This window comes from Musca vetustissima, unplaced genomic scaffold (assembly GCF_032173495.1).
Source record: "Musca vetustissima isolate MV318-11 ecotype Yass unplaced genomic scaffold, APGP_CSIRO_Mvet_v1 utg65304, whole genome shotgun sequence".
In the NCBI taxonomy this organism is placed as follows: Eukaryota; Metazoa; Arthropoda; class Insecta; order Diptera; family Muscidae; genus Musca; species Musca vetustissima.
This window is the reverse complement of record NW_026885120.1, coordinates 16,237-42,312: the sequence shown is the minus strand read 5'-3', so window position 1 is coordinate 42,312 and position 26,076 is coordinate 16,237. Positions and strand designations below refer to the sequence as shown.

The window sequence follows — 26,076 nt, the reverse complement described above, 5'->3', positions numbered from 1 at the left end:
ACAAATCTTTAGTTTATTATCGACATTGGAGGGATAAACAACATCTCAACTCATCTGACAAAAACATACTTTTTTGTATTACCTTTTTTAAATTAATTACCCAGAACGTCAAAATGAAAAGTGATGAAATTATTGATAAAATGCGTAATAAACTACAAGAATCGGATCCTTCTAATCGCAGTGTAACAAATGTCTTTCAATTTCATTTCACCGATTCGGATGGCAATCTAATCAAAAGTATGGGTATGTATTGAAAAGCTGCAACCCTTTTGTAAGCATAAACAAAAATGTCTTGCCCAAAACATCCTATGTGTGTTTGTGTTATACCTTTATGGCTCATTAATTGATATTTTAATAGTTTTTGATTTTAAAGAATTAAACATCTATGAGGGTACATGCTCTGATGCCGATACAGAGATAACAGTTAGTGATGAGAATTTTTATTTAGTTGGTTCGAAAGAAACCACATTTGATGAATTGCTTGCTAATGTAAGTTAATAAACATATCATTTTAATTTTAATTATACCGAAAAAAATCTTTTATCTTTTCAGAACAATGTCAAAATAGATGGAGATGCCGAAGCTTTTAACAAACTGAAAGAAAAATTTCGTCTTAATTCGAAAAAGGAATAAAAATACAGGAACGATGACTGAGAGAATTTCGAATCTTCAAATATTATTACACGAAACACATCTGTAGACGATTGCATGCATAAAACATATTTGTATGTTCAGCATGATTAGCATACAAAATGTAACTGGATGGAATTTGAAATAAAATTAGATAATAGTAGCCAAAAACCAAACCCTTTTATTTATTAATTTATTGTTTTTTTACTAAAAAATGTTTTCGTATTAAGTCAGGAAAACCAACCTTGTCAATTAAAAAAAATTCCAGGCGTGTCGGTCTTGTGCACATCTCATCCAATTTGAAAGACCATATTCCGAGATGTTGTCGTCTACTTGATCTTTCCATCGGATTCGTGGCCTTCCCCTCCTGCGTGAACCATCACTTTTTTATATGCCTTTTGAGCTGGGGCATCTTTATCCATTCTCACAAGATGATCCATTTGACTATGTCGATGTCTGAGAACAGATTGTATAGCTCATGGTTCGTTCGACGGCGATATTCACCATCATGCAGATCTGCCATAGATCTTCCGGTTATTTTTTTTCGCAAACACCTCAAGAGTGTAAGTTTGGTTTGGCTTATTCAGACCATATTAGCATCTGTTGACCTACACTATTCTCCTCCGGATTTCACAGCTGATATTAGTTTTGTTTATGGCGGTACCGAGGTATATAAAATCGTTCACAACCTCGAAGCTGTTTTCAAGTTCCGCAGCTGGTCCGAGTTGATACCATCAGCTTGGTATTTTCACCATTTACTGCCAGTCCCACCTTTGCAGACTCCTTCCCAATTCGTTCAAAGGTGGCTATTACCGCTCGCAATGTTCGACCTATTATGTAGATGTCGTCGGCGGGTAACATATGCTGTTTGGCGCACAGAATGCCATTTCTGTTTACATTTGTATTTCGTATGACCTTTTCCAGCGTAGTGTTAAACAGGTCACACGACAAACTGTCACCTTGCCTGAATCCTCGTTCGGTTTTGAAGGGCTCCGAGAGGTCCTTTCCTACATTAACTGCTGACATTGTACCAGTTACATTTATCCTGCATAGCCGTATTAATTTTTCAGGAATGCCAAACGCAGACATGGCTTTAAACACCTCCGAACGGATAAGGCGGATTTATAGTCGACGAATAGGTGGAATGTGTCGATGTGTTTTTCACGGGTTTTTCCAGAATCTGGCGCAGAGTGAAAATCTGGTCACAAATCTGGTTGGCACATATCGTCTTGTCTCCTTTTTTGTGCACGGGACACAGGATGCTGAGGTTCCAATCATTGGGCAAATTCTACAAATGAGCTGGTGCATGCTCCTGACCAGCATCTGACCACCGGTCTTGAATAGATTGGCTGGTTATCAATCGGCACTTGCTGCTTTATTGTACTTTAGTCGATTAATTGATATTCTGACCTCATCTTGGCTAGGTGGTATACACTCTATACCAGCCTTCGGTTTGGTGTTTACCCGTTGGTAAAATTTCCGGACTTCATTCTGACTCCTGTACATCTTGATTTGCTCACGCTCACGTTTTTCTTGTTCTTTCTTATTTTTTCTGAAAATACGTTTCTCCCCCTCCTTTTCTCCCATACGCTGCGTTTTTCACATCGTACCATAGGTTTCTTGATGCTGGTTTTTGGTACCCAAGTGTTGATTTTGCTGCAGTTTGTAGGGAGTGGGCAATTCTTTGCCATTGTGCTTCTATACTATTATCGTTTCTTCATGAAGGCTGAAATTTCCGACGGTGGGGCCAAATATATTTTGGGCGCAAATGAGACTGATGTAGAAGAACTTCGATTTTATACGGATTAAAGCAATTCGCTCATCTACTGGTGTGACTCTGGAGACGAGGTCTTTTATTCTTCTGTCTCGTTTCATGACAGCTATAATACAGGGCGTAACCATCTGATTTAATTACGCCAGTCCCTTTCCATCGTCCCTTTCCATCTTGAGTACCTCCGCCAAAGTGAACACTGCGCTTGTTCTGTACAACGCGCGCACATTCCAAGTGCAGATTCGCAGATCGTGGTCCTTTATACGTTTGCGGGGGTCGTCAACATTAGGTGGGTTTGGTTTTCTTTTTCTTTGCTTTTTCATAGTAGGTTCTGTAATCTAATAGTAATTTTATTTTCAAATATAAGTTTTAAATTTCTACCTTTTAAATCAAATCTAAATTTTACTAAATTTTGTACCCTTTGGTGCACATAAAAAAAATTTAATTGTAACACATTTAGTACACATAATGACGAATTTTCAAAACTACCAACACATCTCAATCCTGCACTCCAACTGTAATAGAAATTCATAATTTCAGGATCACAACACTATCCGTTCACAATAAAAAAAAATTGGGACCATTTAGTACTTTTTGTTTCTATAATTAAGAATTTCCTAAACTACGTCAATCCTACACCCCAACAGTAATTTTAATTCCAAAATTCTGGAGTTCAGCTCTATCCGTTCACACATAATCAAGTTGTACCAAATATAGTAGCATTTAGTACACGTAAGTACTATGCTTCTATATCTCAATTCTATTTTCAACAAATATTCCAAATTTTAGGTATCCTACTCTCTCTACTCATTTAAATCCAAATTATACCAAATCTAATGCCGTTTTTTTCGCACACATAAATACGATTATCCAAAGATGTCTCTATAGCTCAATCTTCAACAGTGATCTTAATTCCAAATTTTAGGTTTTCAGCTCTATCCTTTCAAGTAAAATCCAAATTGCACTAAATTTAGTACTTTTCGTACTAATAACTACGAATTTTCCAAACTACACTCCAACAGTCATTTTAATTCCCATTTTGAAGACTCCAGCTTTATCTGTTCACCTAAATCCAACTTGCACCAAATTTTGTACCATTTAGTACTTTACGTACACATAAGTACGATTTTTTTAAAGCTACCTCAATCCTGTACTTCAATAGTAGTCCTCATTCCTATTTTTAGGATTCCCTCTCTATACACTCAACTAAATGCAAATAGTACCAAAATTAGTACCATTTTGTACTTTTTATATATAGATCCATACATCAACACCACTTCACAACCTTTATTCCATATACAATTTCAAGATTTTAGCTATATATGTTCAATATATATACAATTAAAACTAAATTTAGTAAAGTTTAGTACTTTTCGTACACATATAAGTCGAATTTCGAAAAACCCTTTCCATCAGTGACCCACATTCCAAATTTCGGAATTCTTTACGTTTGCCTAATACAAAGGGTACCATATTTGATACATTTTAGTACTTTTCGTACCCTTCTAGTTCCAATTTCCAAAAACGCAGCCTTATCTCACGCATACACACTAACAACAACCCACAATCAAAATTCCAAGCTTCCAGCCAGACCGACAGCCGACAAAACCGACGGACATGGATAAATCGACTCCAAATTTTCTGAAACGGATTTGGTCCAAAGAAACATGGGGTCTAAAACTAATATTTCGATGAGGAACATTTTCACCGTATCCGCCATAAGGCTGAGGGTATAAAAAACAAATCGAAATGGGCATAAGTGCATTATACCGTGTATACGATATAGATGTGGAGAGAATTCAAAAATCATCACATACTTACCATCACTACCACAATTGAAATAAAAATAGCTCAATTTTTCAATTAAATATTTCAGTTTTGTTTTTTTCATTCATCATCATTTTTATTTAAAATTAATGTTTTTCAAAATACTTGCTAATTTGTTGTTGTTGTTTCATTACATTTTCATCTCAATACTTTTTTAATTTGTTTTGGATTTTGTTTTTTATTATTTTTGGCAAGCACTTGTTTCAAATTAAATCTCAATAATAATACAAATATACATACATAATAATAATCATCATCATAACAAAAAATATATATCATTTATATAAATATTATGTAATCAAATGAAATATGTATACAATAATAATTGTAATCGTAATAATAATAATAATTGTTATAATATAACTGATCATTTCATAAATCAATAATCAATTTTCGATTGATTGATTGATTTGATGTTTAACATTTTTTTGGGGGTAGTTTTTTTTATTTATTCTTTTTTTAAAAACGATATATAATAACGTACACATACATACATGTTTTGAAGTTTGTTTGTGTGTGTGGATACGATTTTGGGGGGTTTTTGTTGTAATTATAATATAGTATATAAATAACATAATATTGACAAACATTATTTTTTGTTGTTGTTGTAGTTTTGTTGAATGTTGTTTTTGTTGTTGTTTTTTTTTTCAAATAAAACATTTTTTCATTTCTCTTCTAAACATTTATGTAATAATTGTTGTGTGATTTCCTGTTTTGTTTACATCGTTTTTTCTTCTTCCTTTTTCTTTTGTTGTTGTTTTTAATTATTATAATGATCATTTTTTTTTTGTTTTTAATTTTAATTTTGTTAATTCGTTTTTTTTTTGTTTAATATTTCTTTTTTTTTAATTATCTGTAATGTTAACATGATTTAGATTTCATTTTAATTATATGGGGATCATTGTTTTGTTTTCATCAGGGTTTGTATTGGTTTTTATTAACTTTGTTGTAGTTGTTGTTTTAATATATGTATAATTTTAATATAGTTTGCTTTGTTGAATTTATTTTCTTATTATTTTTGGGTTGTTGTTTGGGGATTTTTTCTTTTATTGTGTTTGTTGTTTAATTACGTTGGAATTTAAATTTATTTTAAGGTTTTGTTTTTATTTCGTTCATTGTTGTTGTTGTTTAGATTTATGAAGTTTCATTTCTATTATTATTATTTGAATTCACTTAATATTTATCATGTTTTTTTTGTTATAATTTATATTTCTTAAATTTTACTAACAATATTTATTTCATTTTCTTTTTTTTCATTTATTATTTAAAAGCTTCAAAAGGAAGCCATTTCCGTGTTTTGTTTAAATGAAAACCTAAAATAAAAATCATTTTAAATTCAACTGAAATATTATTTTAAATATTAATTTATTGGCTTAATACTTAGCTTAATATTTCTGATGATTAGTTCTCAGTTTTATTTTTATTATCTTTTTTAAATTTAATTTAACAACAATTTTCTTTAACTTTTTTATTTCTTTATTTTTTTTTTTACTTGTGTTAGTTGACCTTTTTTCTTAACATGTATTTTTATTTTTTTTTTGTTTAAATATATTTCAATTGTTCTTTATTTTATTGCAAAACGTAAGTGCTCTATGAAACCAATAACGTTTTATTTTCCGGTTTACCGATAAAAAATAATAATTCTTCTTGTTTTTTGTTTTGTATTGCATTTTTTTAATGTAAAAAATAATTATAAAAAGTGTTTTAAAATGTGTTCAGTTTTCTTTATTGTTTAATATTTAATTGGATTTTAGTTTATAATTTGTTTTTGTTTAGTACTACCAACATTTATTTAATTTAATTTTTTATTTAACGTGTTTATTATTTATCTAATTAATATTTTTCTTATTACTTTTTATTATTTTATTTTTAAAAATGTTCTAAAAACCGCTTCCACAAGAAAAGTTGTTAATATGTCGTTGCGGGTGGAAAATTCATATTGAGCTTGAAACACCTTGGTAGTATATAAAAACCATGGAAGGAAAAATTCGCCATTGGTCAAAGTTCCAAGATATGGCTTCATTATTTCTTTTTCGCTGACGACCCTATTATACATGAAGAGATTGCTTCATATCTTGATTTGTAGCTATTGTATGTAATATTTGAGATAACATTTCTTCAGTAAAATCGAATGACTGATTTTTTTATAGAATATTTCGTTCCTCAAACTCTATTCCTTTTGCGTCCTTCTTGTCATAAATTTATTGAACCGTTTATTGAACGTTTTAATGGTCAATTCTCAATTTTACCCGTGTCATGTTACTAAAGCCCTATAAAAATTCTGTATAAATTCTATAGTATCAAAAAACTGTCGAATTCGTCTGATTTTTTTTTTTACTAAAAACATAAATAGTTATGCCAAAGAATGAACCGGATTTCTAAATTTTTGAACCGGATATTCAGACAATAAAACCGATAAATAACCGGTTCAGTAAAGTAGCACTTTTTTAATTAGCTTTCTAATGATATAAATATTAGGCATTTTATTATCCGAATGCCCGGTTCAAAAATTTAGAAACGCGGTTATTTCTCCCTCGAAATTTCGAGTTTGTCTCAACGGTGTCATAGGGACTTGTTATTCTTTTTTTGTAGAAGAGTATCGGGATTCCAAAAGAGTATGAAGAATAAGAGCAATCACGAAGACGGCCGAGTTAGTCAAAGAACTTAGAATAAATGACCCAGGCCCGGAGAATACATACATAAGTCGTTATCCTGGCGATTATTAAAGCAATAAAATCGCATACTTTCAATTTAAGGGCGGATCAAGATGATACTGAAATAAACGAGAATGGTCGATGGGTCGCAGTCGCCCAATTTGAATATAGAGTTGAGTCTGTTAGAACACCAATTTGCTATTACATTGGAAAAATTCGCAAAATCAGTTAACAGAAACCATGCATTAGTTGATTTGGCAAGAGTTTTTACGATGCTAGACCTACCTCATTGATATCACTAAGGAAGGGAGTAAAGGCTTATACTGTAGGAGTCATAATAGGTCACTACGAAAATAGGTCCCTTACCTCCAATAGGAATGTAAATCAGAATTCACATTTTTGTCAAAAATATTTTTTGGCTAAGTTATAACATTTAATGTCATCCCCTAACCGTTCTCTTTTTGTCTCTTATCACCTATTTTCATGTACTCAGTATGAAGACAAAAAACCAAAGGTTTCCTACAAAATAACTAGTGGTTGTACATCCTATAACCTAGGTTAGGTTGAGAAGAGGTTTGGTTTAATAGCCTGTGAGTGGCCTGTTGTGCGCTCTAGAGAAGGAAGTAGGTTAGAAGTCACCTTTAGATTCGGCTTCCCTAATATTCTACGAATTATGTTTTATTTGTAAAGTTCTTCAGTTTTTTTTCATTTACACCCCCTTAGGCCGATTATTTCGTGAATTTCCTAAGAATTAGGTTCGAATGCTTGAAAAGCCATTCGTTGTCTTCTCCACACGCTCTAAAATGTTTGTTTTTCCCCGTTCCCTTGGCCATGACGCGCTACCACGAGAAATTATTTATAGTTATACATTCTAGTTCAGTTTTGGATTTATCTGTTTTCGAGGTTATTGTTTTTATGGGAATAACTCAGTTGGGAATAGTAAGGTGTCTATTTATAGGAGGTCTGAAAAAATTACTTTTCTATCTGGTTGAGAACCTATTGAAAGCATATTATTCGCAATGAATTAGTAGAAATCGCTTCCATTTAATGAAGACCTGCCCGAAGAGGCTCGAAAATGGCCAATGACGCCAATAAAATTTATTCCAAAAGTGTTGAACAAAGGTCCACTAAAGTCCACATTAAGGAATTTCTTTAAAAAGTTCTTGATATCAGTAGAGACTATCCAATAAATGTAGAAATCGTATATTAGTCAGTACAGTTACAGACCGATAGGAACTCCTTCAAATATAGAAGACCCTTAAAAGTTCTTCCGTCTATAGGACCATTAGAACGCCTACCAAATATAGAATACCGGTAGAAACTCTTATACATGTGGAATAACAATAGAAAATTGATTTTTATATAGAAGACCAAAAGAAGGGCCTTAAAATGTCTTCAAAAGTTTTGTGAATTATCTTCCATTTGTGAATGGGGTTTTCTCTATAGAAGCATTTTTTTATATAGAAGAATATATATTTTGAAGGTTTACAGAATAACTATAGAGGACTTCAAGGAGGGCCCTCGAATTTGTATAACATATTAAAATTCTATATACAAGAAATTATCGAAAGAAAAAATCTACTGAAAACGGGGAAATTAAGTGGATCATTCTCAGCCAAAAAAGACAATTTGACAACGCCTCTTCATTTGAGGACGCGTTGAAGTTTTATGTTTCAAAATATTATATTAACATTTTTTTCTTGTGGAATTGAAATACAAATCTCAATTATTGAATTTCGTTAAATTAACATAAACACATACATACATATATACGTGTTTATATTTCGGGTTTCTTTCAAGAACAATGTATGTAATATTTTTTTTATTTATATTTGATTTTCATTATTTAAAATTATTTCAATTGTTTTCATTTTTGTTTTTGGAAGATGCAATTTTGATAGTCACTAATTTGATATTATTATTTTGTTTTTTGTTTTTTTTTTTCTATCAAATTTAGTTTTATTTCGTTTAAAATTATTTCAGTATATTATTGAGCGCATTATGTTATAATTTTGTATGCAGTGTGGTATATATATGGTTGACATATTTCGTTTTATTTCAGTTGCATTGTATGTATTTATTTGTAAATGTATTAATTATTGGGAAAAATTGATATCGGAAGAGTTGTTTGAGGAAGTTCAGAAAAATTCAAATGAGAATTTTGCAAACGACGACGGAAGGGAAAATCAGATCAGAAGAATTTCAACTAAAAACACATACACTACTCTACTCCTGTATAGATTACCATCAAAATAACTATAAAGAGAACTCAGAACTGTGCAAATGAAAAATTGATCTCAAAGATTTCGACACATTATAAAGTTTATACAATCGGTGTGTAGAGAAAGGGAAGCCTTCCTAAGTCGGAAGCATGATAGCTCAACATCTCGGCATATTTCCTTTCGCTGTTAATGAGCTCCTTCCTATAATGTCAATTTTTTCTGACCTCTAATCAAGGTTACTGAGCTTCTTCCTCTATCTTTTCTGACCTCTAATCAAGGTTATGAAAAAAAGCATATCAGCTGTTACTGAGCTTCTTCCTCCATCTTTTCTGGATATGAAGGTCAATTCATTCGTGTATAGAGAAGATGACAATCACTAAAGGTGCAAATGTATGCAAAGAGGGGGAAGTTATTCTCATCACAGATGAAATCATCATGGCTCTACTTCTCAGCAATTTTTTTCGATTCCCTTCCGAAAAGCAATAAGGAATAGCCATCAGTTGCTAAACCTCACTGCAAGGCTACTGTTATCGAGCTCCTTACTACACTCTCCCTCTTTATGGTGTCCACGGAGAAGCAAAAACCTGGCACAAAAAGCGGACGTTGTCACAGAGAGAGATTATCATACGGGTAACAACATTTATAGAGAACATAAACAGTAACTTAAATTTAATAAATTTCGCAGGTGCCGATGGGTTACAAGCCGAAATATTCAAGACTGGTGGTCAGATGCTGGTAAGAAGCATGCACCAGATGATTGGTACAATTTGGCTAGAAGAATAAATGACCAATGATTGGAACCTCAGTGCTATCCAGCGTGCTGTGTGAACGATTGAAGCCAATGGTCAATGACATTATTAGATCATACCAATGCGTCTTCAGACCATTGACCAGATTTTCACTCTGCGCCAAATCCTGGAAAACCCTACGAAAAACACATCGACACATTCCACCCATTCGTCGACTATAAAGGCGCATTTGACAGCCCTATCCGTCGGCATTCCTGCAAAATTAATACGGCTATGCAGGATAACTTTAAGTGGCACAAGGTCAATGACCATGAGCTATACCAGCTATTCTCGGACATCGGCATTGTTAGACGTATTGAAGATGCCCCAGCCCAAAAGGCATATAAAATCGAACCAGCTGATGGTTCACGCAGAAGTGAAAGCCCCGAATAAGATGGAAAGATCAAGTGGAAGACAACATTGCCAAACTGGAAAAACTGCGCAAAAGACCGACGCGTCTGAAAATCTTTTTTAAGCTCGGGTAATGGAACGATAGTTCTGTCACAAACCAGCTAAGTAAGTAGGTAAATTTCTATAATTTCAGAAATAAACAAACTCCAAGATCGGTCTTCGAGTATGTCACCCCATCGAGTATGATATTACCACAATTGCAAGAAGAAATAAGAAGCATCAGTTCAATACATTATAAAACATTTTGAAAAAAGGTAATACTTTTTTTAAAATATTCTGAACTTCCAAAAACTTTATTTCTTATATGATTTTTTAATTATTTTATCTGTAATGATTTTTATATATAAAATCTGAAAAAAATCAAAATGTAACGATAATTTTATGGATTTGTTATTTTGATTTTTTATGGAATTTTATATGTATATCAATTTATCCTTTCTATTAACTATTTCTTATTATTGTTGTTGTGGTTGTTCTTCTTTGTTTTTGTTATTTAATTAAAAAACTTTACATATGTATGTTTTTTCGTTTGTTTTTGTTGTTGTTATTATGATTTTGCAAATTTTTCTCATTATGATCTCATTTATTTAATTGTTTTGTTTTTCCTAAATATATAAGAATATTATTTGTATCAAATATAAAAATCAACAATGTTTTATGTATTTTATTTTTTAAATTAATTTCTTTATGTTAATTCAGTTAGTTTTGCCATATTTTTTTTGGCAAAAGTCAGTTGTGAAATTTAGTTTAATTTTACTTTCTTGGCATATCATTGAGTGTTTGTTATACGTATTTAAATTTTGTTTGTATTGAATTTGTTGTTTTTTTGTAGTACTGAAATTGAGTGATCAGTTTGTAGTTGTATTTTTTTTATTTTCTTGTTGTCTCATCAATTAAACATATTCTACTATATTAAATTTTCTTTTATTATTAATATCCATTTTTGTTTTCAGTTTGAAAATTGATTTATTTGTTGTTTTTTTTTTGTTAAAAATTTATTCTTATATTTCAATCTGTTATTAGTTTTCTTGTTTATATGCAATTCGTTTATATTTTTAATATATAGAATTTCTTTTTATTTTGTTTTATTTATTTTTTTTCATTTATTAGGTTCTTAATTTTAAATTGATTTTTGTTGTTGTTGTTTTGTTTATTTGTTTTGCATTTGTCTTTTGGGTATTGTTAACTTTTGAATTGTATTACTTCATGTTTTGAATATAATTATCAATTTTTTTCGCTTGCTCTCAGAATTCGTACATCTCCTGATTTCTTTTTTGTAATAAAATAAAATCATAAACTTAAAACTTATCTCTTAAACAAATATGAAACTCAAATGTTTGGTTGTTTGTTTTTTTCTCAAACAAATGTTTTCTGTTTCGCTTTAAATTTCCTTAAATAAAATAATTTTGTTAGAGTTTTTTGTAAATGTTAAACGGTTTCTCCACCACCTATTACCCCACCTCCAGCATGGGCCTGCATCATATGTTGCCCCAGATTTTCCGTTTCACAATCATTTAGAAATGGTATACTACCGATTGAATCGTTCGAGGTCGATGATGAATCCTCCAGTGAATCGCCATTGATGAGTATGCCGGGATAGTTGCCAGGTCCCAGATCTAAACTGGAACCCGATATGCATATATGTGGTGGTTGATGTATAGCTCTTGGTGGCAGTGGTGCTGGTGGTATAATGAGTGTGCCACTATTAAGGCCGTGTAAACTTCCCGCAATACTGGCACCACCACTTTGCAGGTGACGACGACTGGAATTAAGACCTATAAAGGAGATAATACGTAATAAGTTTTTGGATACACAATTGTTGGTAAGAATAATGATGAATAAAAAATGATACAAAAACATCTCTTTTGCATCTCTCCCGAAAAAGGAAACAGATTGTAAAGGTGATGTCATCGAGCCGTTTTCTACACTCTCATATTTAAGGAGAAGTGAACCAAAATCGTACCCACTTAGAAACCACTACCAATGGCGCAAAAGCTGAAACTGCAATCGAAAAGGATTCTTGTCGAGTTCCTCTTTATTTCATACACGGTATGTGTAGTTGCAAAAAAAAATATATATTTTTATACCCTCCGCCCTATTGATATTTGCTTAATTTTCTCATTAGGTAAAATATTCCTTATCGAGTACGAGTTTTATGACAATTTAGAGTCGAATTTTCGGGAGAGAATTTTTTTCAAAAGAATAATGAATGAACAAGAAAAATGTGAGCCAAATCGAGATATACAGGAGTCAGTGTGAAGACCGGAAATGTTATAACGTGCTATCCTGCGTGCTGTGTGAACAACTGAAGCTAATGGTCCCTGGCAAATCCTCCATAGACCAGATATTCATACTGCACCAAATCCTGGAAAAGACCCACGAGAAACATATCGACACATTCCACCTAATCGTCGACTATAAAGCCGCATTCGACAGCCCAATTCGCTCAGACGTGTTTAAAGCCATGTCTGCGTTCGGTATTCCTGCAAAATTAATACGGATATGCAGCATTACTTTAACTGGCACAAGGTCAGCAGTTAATATCAGAAAGGACCTATCGGAGCCCTTCAATACCGAACGAGGATTCAGACAAGGTGACCGTTTGTCGTGTGGCATTTTTTAACATCTTGCTGGAAAAGGACATACGAGATGCAAATGTGAACAGGAATGGGACTCTGTACAGCATATTTTACTCACGGACGACATCGACATAATGAGTCTAACATGGCGAGCGTTAACATCCATCTTTGAACAAATTGAGAAGGAGTATGCCAAAGTGAGACTGTTAGTAAATGTCGAGAAGACCATGCTGATGGTATCAACGAGTAAGATGTCCACTAGACTTAGACGACTGTGGAACTTGAAAACTACAGCTTCGAGGTGGTGAACGATTTTATATACCTCGGTACCACCACAAACAAAACTAAAAACATCAGAAAAATTATCCAAAAGATCTATGGGCCGATCTGCGTCGACGGTGAAAATATCGGCGTCGAATGAACCATGAGTTGTACAATCTATACACGGACATCGACAGGTCAGTCGTATCGAACTGCAGGATGCCCCAGCTCATAAGGCATATAAAAGCGAACCAACTGATGGATCACGTAGAAGGGCAAGGCTATGAATTCGATGGAAAGACCATGTGGAGGATAACATACCAAAGTATGGTATTTGAAATTTTAATAACCGCGCACAAGATCGGCGCCCCTGGAAATCTTTTTTTTTAAGTTCGGCTTATGGAACATATGTTCTGTCTCCAGCTAGCTATGTAAGTATTATTTCTGTATCATTACACATTCAAAAGTTCTAAAGAATCTAAATTGCCTGTGATTTCCTTTTAACATGACATCACTGGCAAACACTTGTCGTCAGCGCCATCTATAGAATGGGTAGAATCTGCAAAATTTGAACCTCATTTGTTTTTCCTATAACTTTTGGAATTCTGTAGATATTTAAATGGAATTGGTGTCATATGAAAATTTTTATATGAAATTTCTCTCGTTAATATTTTTGTTATCCAAAATTATTTGCAGGTCATAGTAAAGTTGACTATTTACGCTTTCATATGAGACCACTTTGGTAGATATGCGATCATCTTTTCAAAAGTTAGGAAGTATGAATTGAAATACTGATGTGTCTGATTTAATTCATGCCCCTCAATAGATGGCGCTGACGATGAGGCTTTATATAGATTATACACCTCATTTAATTTTGCCATTAATGTTGTTGTGTTGCAGATATTTCAATGAAAGTGGTGTCATATGAAAGGTAAAGTTGCATACATTCTTGTGAATTAAAAAAATTTATAAAATTCCCTATAGTTGAATACGAAATAATGTTTTAAACGATGGTTTTTTAACTTTTCTTTTACAGTGTCAACTCCGGTAAACACTCTTAACACTAGAACGCCGAAGGCAGTAATTTTGACCGCTTTCCAATTTCAAGTAAAAAAGCAACTGTGCATTTAATGACACTTTTATTTTAAATTTGGTGATTTTTTTATAATAAACGTAATTCTATGAGATACAAAAAGTCACCAAATTTAAAAAAAAGTATCATTAAATGCACATTTGCTTTTTTACTTGAAATTGGAAAGCGGTCAAAATGACTGCCTTCGGCGTTCTAGTGTTAAATGTGGTTACAAAGATGATATTCTAAGCTAAAAATATCCCTTTGAGTTGTCTCTGTATTGTTACGCGCTCAAAATTATGAAGAATTCAAGAAAATTCGGATTTTCTGGCAACTCGGACAAACTTTCTTTAATGATAGTGTATGACCTAAACTATTAATATCCATTCGAATTATTTATGTATCGCTACACATTCAAAAATTATAAAGAATCTAAAATTCTGATGATTTGCTGTATATATTTCAGCATTTACAATTACTTGTCGTCAGCGCCATCTATTGAATGGATAGATCCAAAAATTGATTATGCAAAATTTAAACCTCTTTGTTTTTCCTATATCTTTTGGCATACTGTAGATACTTAAATGAAATTGGTGTTATATAAAAGGTATAATTGTATACTTTATGTAAACAATAAAAAATAAATTATTTTATTTTTTTTAATGAAATGTGGTATTGAAGTTTTCTTCAATTCCTCTTGGTAATATATGGGTTTGCTTTTCTATAGTAAAGTAGAAATTGGATTCAAAAAATGGATGTGCCTGTTTTGAATCATGTTAATCGATAGATGGCGCTGACGACGGGGTTTTTATATTAAAAACAAATTTGGTCTGTATATGTATTTTAAATACGGTTGAATAAACTATTATATTAAGCAAGCGTAGATCCTGTAGGAAGATGGGACCCATTGTTCCACTCCAACGTTACCAGATTTTATTTCGCGAGGTTGGGTGGAAGCTGTTGTTTCAATATGAACATTAATATTGCAGAAAGAAATTTGTATGAGTACGTCCCTGGAGGCTAACCTTAAGCGGGACCAAATGTTGATTGCATCGTGTAGGAATTGCCGAAAATTTTGAAACTAACATTATTGCATCAGAATACAGTTCTTTACTCTAAATATTAAAACTACCGAATATCGGTAGGTATCATTATATGGGGGCTAGGCCTAAATGCGGGCTATAGATCATTATCGAACCTTTTCTGTTCCAGTTTTATATGGGTGAAATGAATTACAGAGCCAAAACGCGGAGCAAATCAGACAACTATTTTAATATAAATCAGTAAGGAAAGTAGTAAAATCGTCTGTATATTTATTTTTGCCATAACCTTTTTCGTAGTACAGATTTGCTAAAAAAATTTTAAAATTGTGGTACATCAACCACAAAATGATCGAAATATGGAAAATTGTTTAATCCAATATAAAGTTATTGCAATGTCTATTTGAATCCATTGGTCAATCGTTATGGTACCTCCCCTGCAAAGGGGAACATTTTAAGTTTTATGCCTTTCTAATGCGAGATCAAATGTTTTTATTTATTTCTCTTTCGAAATGAGCTACATGAACATTAACCTATAATTCAGAAGGCCTATGCAACCACAGACATATCTTTCGGCAACACAGAATGACGCTTTTTTACTTGTTTTAATTGAAATTCGATACGGATTGACATCTGCCATTTTTATTGCAAATTCTTCAGTAGAATGAAATAATATAATAATTCTTTCTTAAAAATATTTTTAGTTGCCCACAACATGTATTTATATTATATTCGTTTATCTACCATGTATTTTTATTTTTAATACCTATTTTTTCTTATTTCAGATCTTACTCATTCATCGGAACAGTACCGATTTAATACCTGCCAATGGAAAACGTATGCAAACCACAGACATATCTGAACGTGTTTTAATTGAAATTGGATACCGACTAACCTCTGGCATTTTTATAGCAAATTTTCTTGGTAAATTTTTTATATGTCCACAACATGTCTTTATATTGTATTCGTTTATCTATCTACCCTTGTATTTTTATTTTTAATACCTAATTATTCCTTTTTTTCTTATTTCAGATCTCATTAATTCATCGCAACAGTACCGATTTAATTCCAGCCAACGGTAAAGTAATTGCCGTGTGACAAATGATCAAATTTAGTGAGGAATGATGTCTGAGGACGTAGTATGAGATAGATGCAGACTTTTATGCGAAAATGGAAATTATGTCCATCTCTGCTGCTATCCTACATTATTTACATTAAAAACAATAACGATTTTTGAAGAAAAAATCAAATAATTTGTCATTTATCTGCAGTGTCTCTGATTTTTTTTAAAATAACTCTAAAATTGCTATTTGTTAATCTATTAAGAAATAAAATACAAATTAAAAAAACAAAGGTTTTTATTTTCAATAATTTTTGATATAGAGAAATTATTAGTAAAGTGTTTTCAAAAAGTATTCATTCGTCTGTAAACGTCAATATATTAGGGCTCGATTTGCACGTGTTTTATATGCGCCTAAGAGTATGCTTTACATTTTCTCTACACATCATAAATATAACAAACACATGTGGTTGGCAACACTTTAACATGAAAATTGCCATTTTTGCCACTAACAGATTTGTGTGGTTTTTCATTTTTGTGTAACAGGCAAACAGAACTCAATCGTAGGCATATTTTGGAAGATGATCAACTTCAAATAGGAATATCTCCGTATATATCCAACCAATTTGGACGATTTTTTCAGTGATGTATAGAGGAAAATGTAAATTTTTTTACTTGCTAATATAAAATGAAATTGTTGTCGTTTTCTAGGTGAAATTTACCAATATGTCTGGACTTCAGGAAAATGTAATAATTATTCCAAATTGCGTTCAATGTTACATTTGGTGGTATATTGGGGATTAATAGAGGTCCTATTTCATATTGTAAGCAAATAACTTGGATTAAAATGTATGTTATTCCAAAAAATGTCCATAATGTGTGACTAATCTAATGCAATTGATGCAATAAAATTTGCGGTATTTTAAGGGGGAAAAAAGGAACAAAAGTGTTGCTGGCAAATATATGCCCTATCTATGGTTTGCGGAGGTCTATGGAATAAAACACAAATTGTATTATTCGTTTTATATAAGGTATATATATTTTTCATAAAGTTGACCATCTTTGGAGAGATTCCAGATGAGGTTACCGCCCTATAGACCAAGAAAAAAAGAAAAACAGGAATATGATTTATTTGTTTTAGTTTCAGAAAACTTTCGTACCGAATTCTGTGTGAACTCTGGCAGTTTGATAAGCATTTTATTGGACTCATAACAAAATCTTTACATTGCAGATCACAATTAACATAAAATAAAGAAACACAATTTTTACCTTAGCAAAATCAATAATAACAACAAAAAAAGCACACAACTTAAAATCTTCGAAAAACTGAAAATAAATTAAAAACCAAAAAAATTATTAATATTGTAAAATCGCAATTTGAACAATTTCCAATATCACTTACCCGTGGCACTTGTTTGCGAATCATAATGAGCATTACGATGCAGACCCAATTGATGCAGTTGCTGTCTACGTTTTCTTCTGGAGTGATAGAGTATGCATAGGAGACAAATTAGGAACGAGACGACGAGAAGTGTTGTTATAATTAGAACGCCGTGATCCTCCGCCTGCGCTTTTGTGGTACCTGTATTGTTATGATGGAAAAATAAAATAGTAGGAGGGGAAAAATTGGAATCTATTAGAAAAAATATTCAGTTTTTGGCAGCGTTTTTAAAATAAATAATTTATGATAGAGATATAAATAAATATATACAATATTATAAATATTATACAAAAATATATATATTATTTTAATAAATATATCTTGTATATGAAAATAATATACATAAAAGTGACTATACAAAATGTTATATGTATTTGATGTATGTTTTTGTATACATTTATGATGTCGAGATGTACAAATGTCGTCAATGAGTGTTAATGACGGTAGGTATGTGTTGGCAAAATGTCGTGTGAGTATTAAGACAATCAAGAATACAAATTTAGAATGGGATTTCTCTTATTTTCTCTAAGGGAATTATATATTAATTTTTCTAAAATACAAGGAAAATGTTTCAAACTGGTTCAGAGAAAATTTTAAAGTTTCGCTATAACTGATATCGAATATTTCATGAAAATGCCTTTATTCATTGCTGAGATATAGGAATTTGAATTTAGCGGTGTATCAAAATATACCTGCTGCGCATTACTGGTCGCCTGGTACCTCACATTGAATTCCAAAGGAATTTTCGTTGCAGAAACAAATTACGCTGAATATTTTGGGGTATATTAATTTTGGTTGTTAGATAATTTTACGGTAACAGGCAACCAGCATTGCGTAGCAACTATATTTTGAGACAAGGAAAATTTTGGTGATTCTTTTACTGTTACTTGGTGTAAAATTTGCAGTTTTCGTAAATATAACGGAGTTTTCAAATAAAAGTGTTACTGTAGCATTCTAAATTTTGGAAGTTTTTGGCAAACTTTTAACCAAATTGGTTTTATTTTTGTCCTTCAGGTTTTCGAAACAAATATTCATGCAAATTCATACAAATAGCTCGATAACACCAAAATGCCAGTATTTTGGGGTATTTGGGTTTCGATGAATTAGCCCGGAGAAAATCTAGAACTTCCACTCTAAGAAATATCGAAAATTTAAAGAAAATATCTTCATTCGCTACTGAGATATATACACTTGAATTTAATCTTTCAATACCAGCAAAATAACTCTGAAAATTCCGGTTTTTATGGAATATGAATTTTGTTCAGTAGACAAATTGTTGGTAACAGGCAATCATCATTGCGTAGTAGCTACATTTTGGTCCTTCAAGGTAAATTTCAAAACGTTATTTCTTGGCAATGAATGAAGATAAATTCGTGGTTGTTTCACTGTTAGTTTGGGGCTTCGGAGATATAACGGGATTCAGTGCTGATGCTGCCATTTCCAATAGAGCTTTGAGTTGGGATATATCGGTTCACGTATAGGTATGTTCCATATATAACGGTATTGACATATTTTGAGAATATATCAGAGTTCTACTTCGGTAGCAAATCTTCTTAGCATCCATATTATGGTACCTTCAAAATATTTTGGGGAGTTTAGACACATTGAAGTGGCTGAAATTGCTTATATTGGTTTTCATTGGGTACAAAATCTTCCTACCAAAATTTATCAATATTGACTTAAGGTTCGAGGTAGACCCTATATAGCGGCACACCACATTATTCGCTATTTTGGGCACGTTTATCAACTCAAGTGTTTTTCTTAGAAAACTGATTTTTTCTGTGAATTAGGAGAATACCTTCATTTGTTCCTCAGATATGGAAATTTGAAGTTGACCGTGTATCAAAGTATAGCTGTTACGGATTACTACTGTTCGCCTGTTACCTTAAATTGATTTCTGTTTGATTTCCAGTTTTTATGAAATACGAATTTTGTTCTGTAGACAATATAAAGGTAACAGGTAATCAGCATTGTGTAGCAGCTATATTTTATAACGAAGTAAATATGAAATGGTGATATCTCGGCAAAAAAATAAAGTTAATTTCGCGATTCTTTCAATGTTAGTTAAAATAAAACTTGTAGTTTGGGGAGATATACTGCGCCTATTTGTATATCAATCCTCGTATTAATTTCCTTAAGATATTGTCAATTAATATAATTGAGTTTTCAATTTTTTGGAATATTCGTGATTGTCTGTATTTGTTAATGTTATGGGTTTTTTGGTAAGTTTTCATTAATAGCAAACAAAAAATACTACTTAGACATTTTTTATAATAGATTTATTAAATGATTTATTTAAGAAGGAGGACATTTAGTGGTGAAACGTTAATATATTTGATGAAGGTGCAACAGATAATGATGTAGTTACGGTGCAACTTATTTAATACTAAATATTTACTAAAACTACTTTAGGTGATAGGGAAATGAATGAATACATGTGTTATTAAGGTGCCATATACCAATAATAATATCAGGAATATTATTTTTTGATTTCCTTAAATGGGGGACATTACTACAGCGCTACCAGAATAAAAATGTTGCTCCTAACTAATTACCTACACTACCAAGCTACATACATAAATTATACAAAAAAATGTATGCTATTGGAGTTTGAAAGAAATTATGACTGATTATTTTGAGAGCTAATTTTTTCGAATTTATTTTCTAATAATGTAAATATCTGATCTGGCCAGTGGTTTGAGGTTAAGTATATAAAATGTAGAGATATTATATTGTATGCATAAAACGACCTTAATTATTCTATTGCCATTAAAGGACAGGAGGGACTCTAGACCTCTTAGTTTATAGCCCATAGAATATTTGTAGTACTTTATTATTCATAGAAGACCAGGAAGTCACCCATTATCAGAAGGTCTTCAATTATCAATAGAAGATTTGACGGGTTCTATAGTCCAAAATGTTGATGTAGTTTATAGTACTAAAGACCTAAAGGTTTTATGTGATCCATTTAAGACCTATAGGTTTTCTAATATCTATATAAGACCCTAAGATCTATATTCCACAATCAAGAAAAGACCTGTAGTTTTACTGTAGTCGGGTAATATAACGAAAATATTTAGGTTCTAATGATTTGTATTTTAATGTAGATCATAAAAAATTAGGGAATCATAAATATGCATTTTAGAGTATTTCTTGTATATGTGTATTTTTGGGTGATCATAAATAAAGACCATAAATGTGTCATAAATTAAATTCGAAGTCTTTCTGGAAGTATTTATTTACATTGTACATGTGTTTTTTTGTCAATTCCGATACATATTTGTGTAGGTTAACCTTGCAAAAAGTTCTAATGTACATGTCGTTTAACGTCTATGTAAGACTTGAAGGTCTTCCATTTCATTTAAAAGACCCAAAGGATTTATATTGTCTATGAAAGACTTGCAGAATGTTCTTCTTCTAGTTCATAGAAGTCCTGGAAGATATATACGATTTGTATTGTCCATAAAAGAGTTGGAGGTTTTATTTCAATTGTCTATAAACGACATGGAGACATGACGGTTTCCTATTGCCCGTTGCAGACTTGGATGGTTTCTATTGTCTATAGAAACCCTGCACGATTTATATTGTCTATGAAAGGCCTGAACGTATTCTCCAGGCCTTCTGTGGGCATTAGAAGATCTCTATGAACTATAGAAGATCTCGGACCATTTATATTGCCTATGAAAGGCCTGGGCGTATTCTCCAGACCTTCTACGGACATTAGAAAATCTTCAAAATACCTCTATGTATAATAGTCCTCGAGAAAGGTCTTCTGTAGTCAATAGAAAGTCGGGAGATAATCTATCGACTATAAAAGTCATGGAGACCCGCAAGTCTTCTATTGTCCATAGAGTACTGGGGGAATACTATTGACGTATATTGCCTTACAAAGACCTGAAGGTTCATAGTAGAACTGAATAACTTTTGTTGTCTTTGAAAGGCGTGAAGAAAGGTCTTCTATAGTCTACAGATGTCTTTTATTATCCTTAGAAGTTCAGGAGGGATTTTATTATATTTAGAAGACTAGATGTTTTCTTTTACAAATAGAAGACCTGAAAGTTTTCTATTGCCTAGAAATTATTTGAGAAATGACAGTCTTTAATGTCCATAACAGACTTGTAGGATTTATATTACTCCTAGTAGACCTGAAGGTTTGCTACTGTATATTGAGCCCCCTAATGTCTTCACAAGTTCTGAAGATATTCCATTGATTATTGGAGACTTATAGGTATCCCATTGCCTGCAAAAGATCCGGAGTTAGTTATTGTCTGGAAGAAGTCGTAGAGGTCTTATATGATGACAGGAGTTTCTGTCACCCCTGGGTGGAGAAATGGTTTTCCATAGAAGCAATATACCTAGGTGCAGTCCTTGACGACAAGCTAACGTGGAAAAAGGAATGTTGAGGAACGTACTAAAAGGTTTAATAGCACTCTACTCTTGCAAGAATTCTATAGGTAAAAGTTGGGGACTAAAACCCAAGATCATACACTGGTTGTATGTAACGGTTGTACTCCCCATACTTACATATGGTTGCCTTGTATGGTGGCAGGGGGTCAAAAAGCATACACTGCTGGCCAAAATGAGTAGCGTACATCAATCAGCGTCGATCCTGATTACCGGAGTACTAATAAGTACACCAAAAGCGACCTTAAAGATAATCTTGAAAACCCCGAGAGTACGGGAACGAACACGTGGAGGCCGATGCCCTTTGGCCACGCTAGTGTGCAGAAGGAATTATCAATATGCAACTCGTATAAACGATCTCTGTAGCGTTTTTCAGGCAGAAATCCTTGCAATCACAAAAGCGCCTGCCCTTCGTGTAGATGCGTTTATTGATTGAAAGCATTGGTGCAAGGAATTATCAATATGCAACTCGTATAAACGATCTCTGTAGCGTTTTTCAGGCAGAAATCCTTGCAATCACAAAAGCGGCTGTAACTGAAAACATTGACTGGTTGGAAAATATGAAATTTACACTCTAGCCTGCTTTTTCGGAATTGACTCTAAAATGATCTTTAGCTTTGTTAAGATCCTGAAATTGATCAAATAATCAAAAATTATACACTCTACAACTCTGTTATCAGGTATTTAGCACAATAGACAAATGTCTCCGAGTGGTACGGCTGATAATGGCAGCCGTATATCATTCAACCTAACCCATCCCTGGTGCGCTGTACAAAATTTTGTGGTAATTGGAAAATGTTTGGTTTTTAGTGCAACATTTAGATGAAATCGGGAGATATATGGGAGACATATCTAAATTTGAACCTATTTGAACCTAAATTAATATACCTTATTTAAGACTCAATGCGATAACTTTGCCAAATTCGGTCTCAGTCGCATAACGTTAGGTATTTAGTGCAAAATTTTCGTTAAATCCATCGAAGCGATTTCAATAAAAATTATGCACATAACCTCCAGATATCTTTTAATGCCCATTTAGATGTTTTTTTAGATGTTTTCTCTACAATTTATAAATGGGAATCCTAGTAGCCAAGATATTCCTAAAGCAATCTCAGTATCCTCTTAACAGTCCAGACCAAATATTTACTAAGAATTGTATTAAATTTGTATAAGTACCAATGTTATTTTAAAACGTGAATTTGTATGTCTCTCTTTTAATGATTTCAAAACGAATTTACACAAAATGATTTCTGTTTTATAGATTTGTGTTGAAATGTGACAATGTGTGTGTTTTCGGGTTTATTTATACAAGAAAAAAAATTATATAGTAACTAATAAATAAATAAAAATTAAGGCAAACAATTATATATATTTGTATATATATTAAAAAAAACAAAACGAAGAATAAAAATAATTATTAAATAAAATATATTTTGAAAAAAATATAGTATTTGATTTGGATTTGAGACTCACGTGTTTAACATTATTTTGGATTTGATCGAATTGTATATGAATGGTAGTAGTAGTAGTGGTGGTGGTGGTAGTAGTAGTAGTTGGTTTGTGGTTGTAGTGGAGTAGGAGGTGTGGCAGAAGAGTATTGGAATGAATTCTAAATAATTTCCGTAAATTTTGGAGGGTCGGGGTTTTGCATATATAATTTAGCAATCGTTTTCAAAATATTTACTTTCTTTTGACAAGAAATGGTTTTCAACATTGTTTGTTAAGTAAATATTAGCCATATTGCTAAATTAATTATTGACAAGAGTATGGAATATTTTAAACTTGTTCCGTCACCTGTGTGTGTGTGGGTGCGAGTGTTTATTAGGAGGTGTTGGATTTCGATTTTGGTAGAGGGATTTTTTTATTGATCAGTGTTGTTGTAAGTGAATTGTTAACAGATTTTGTTGTAGATGTGTTTTGGCAAAAAGTGTAGAAGATGAAATAGAAGAAGAAGCAGCAGCAGTAGTAGTAGAAGTAGAGAAGAACAAGAAAGTAGAAGAATATACAATTTTTTTGTTCAATGATTTGTTGGTTTGTAGATTGATTGTTGTTGTTGTTGTTGTTGTTGAGGTAGATCAAGTAAAGGTAATATGGTAACGTTTAAATGTTGAATGACAAACAAGTGAGACAAAAAGACAGTTCCGGTATTTATTGATAGGAAAGAATAAGAAAAGAAAGAAGGATATATGTAAGTAAAATGATAAGTTTTAGTTGTATATATATTGGCTTGAGTTAATAAAAAACAGTATGTATGTACTATTCGTATAAGAAAGATGACGCCTAAATGTAAGCAATATATTAACAAATATATATTTATTTTGAAAATGAACTAAAAAAGCTTTCATTGGAAATAAAAAAAAAATCACACATGATGTGGAATAAAATCTATATGAGCAGCAGGATTGCTAAAATAAAAACCTCTATAAGTCTCTATTGGCTCTGAAAGGGTATTCCATCTAGTCTATAAAAGTTTCCGAAGCCATTATATAAACCATAGAAGTTATATAGATATCCCTTGGTCTACAGAAAATCAAAAATCGACGGTTCTATTTTCATTCTTTGTCTAAAAAGATTAAAAACATAAATCTAGATCCCTTCTCTTATCTCTGAGACCGTTCATTGTTTAAAGAACACCTAATGGTACTTGGGTGTGTACAGACCATCGACTTTGAGAACTAAATATCAGATATTGTCTATAAATGAACTTGAGGTTTGATGTTGTTTCGGATGTAGGATTTCCCTTCCCGATCATAAGATATGCTATTGTTTTTAGAAGAACATATTGTCTTCAGTATACTTTGGCCATTACATTGATTTCTATTGCCCAAAAAAGACCTGAAGGAGAAAAAAACAAGTAAAAGCGTGTCAGACGGTGTTGTTCACTTTATATAAGGTATATGTTCTTACAAAAAAGGTTTCGGATTTTCGATCGATTAATAAAATCGGTTATTCACAAGTTTATAAAATGTTGACCCTTTGTGGGGGAGGTACCCGTAGGAGAAGGTAGACAGGTAATAGGTTGTGCAAAGTTTGATTCAAATCGGATATTTCCTTCGCCTAATATTAAATTTATAAATATTGAAAATTTTGTACCCTTTGTGGGGGAGGTACTAGAAGGAGTGAACTAATGGGTCTCATCTTCGGACTTAATCTAGGCTGGGTAATAATTTGGTTCAATTCGGATAATCTGTTCGCATGATATTATAAAATTAATTTGTTCCCAATTTTGACAATTTTGAGGAGGAGGTACCAGAAAGAGTGGACCGATATTCCTCATCTTCGAACTTGAACTATGTTCGGAACAAATATTACGATGTGCAAAGTTTGGATGAAATCAGTTACTTCCTTCAAGAGTTATCGTGCGCACCAGTCGGTCAGACAGAAAGACGGGCTGACGTTTGTAAATCGACTCCAAATTGCAAAAGATAATATTTCGATGAGGGACATTTTTGTCGTATCAAATGTGTATACCCATATTATCCATAAAGATGAGGATATAAAAATCAATAGGCCTTTCATGTTTTATATGGAGAACCTTATATTGTCCGCTATTTCGTCTATATGTATTCTATTGTATTTGGAAGAACTTGATAAATTATATTGCTTATAGAGGTCTTGTGTATACAGAAGACCTACTGGATGTGTTCGATTTTGTATGGAAGAACTTCAGGTCTTCAAATATCTATGGAGGTCATATGATCTCTTATTGCCTATAGAAGGCGTTTAGGAGTTATAAATTGTCTATTGAAGACCTACAACTACTCTATTATCTACGAAAGTCTTAGCGATCTTCATTCGATTGTAAAAAGACTTCGAGGCGACCTAATGCCTGTAAAAGCCTAGTCTACTGGTATTTTTTCTGGATATATTTTCTGGTCAATAGAAGACCTAAACTATTCCTGAGGGTTTCTACTAT

The 26,076-nt window shown here is 32.3% G+C and overlaps 2 protein-coding genes across 5 annotated transcripts in view; one reads left to right on the top strand and one right to left on the bottom strand.

Annotated features, from left to right (window-relative positions):
• Positions 1–113: 113 nt before the first annotated feature.
• Positions 114–633, top strand: LOC133332224 (uncharacterized). The gene is made up of 3 exons (XM_061540605.1): positions 114–243; positions 359–489; positions 553–633. Exons 1-3 carry the CDS (start codon positions 114–116, stop codon positions 631–633), a joined length of 342 nt encoding a protein of 113 aa, XP_061396589.1.
• An 11,034-nt stretch (positions 634–11,667) lies between these two features.
• The window catches only part of LOC133332229 (dorsal-ventral patterning tolloid-like protein 1), a 29,877-nt gene continuing 15,468 nt past the window's right edge, over positions 11,668–26,076 (bottom strand). For 2 of the 4 annotated variants that reach the window (XR_009754410.1, XM_061540610.1), the window contains exons 10-11: positions 17,718–17,897; positions 17,604–17,641 (exon numbers count right to left, since the gene is read on the bottom strand). Coding sequence is in view for 2 of the 4 variants with exons in the window: in XM_061540610.1 (XP_061396594.1) it covers positions 17,625–17,641; positions 17,718–17,897 (197 nt within the window). In the remaining 2 variants the exon portion in view is untranslated. Of the gene's footprint in view, positions 12,079–17,603; positions 17,642–17,717; positions 17,898–26,076 lie in introns of those variants that run through there. The other 2 variants (XM_061540609.1, XR_009754409.1) reach the window with 2 other exon arrangements.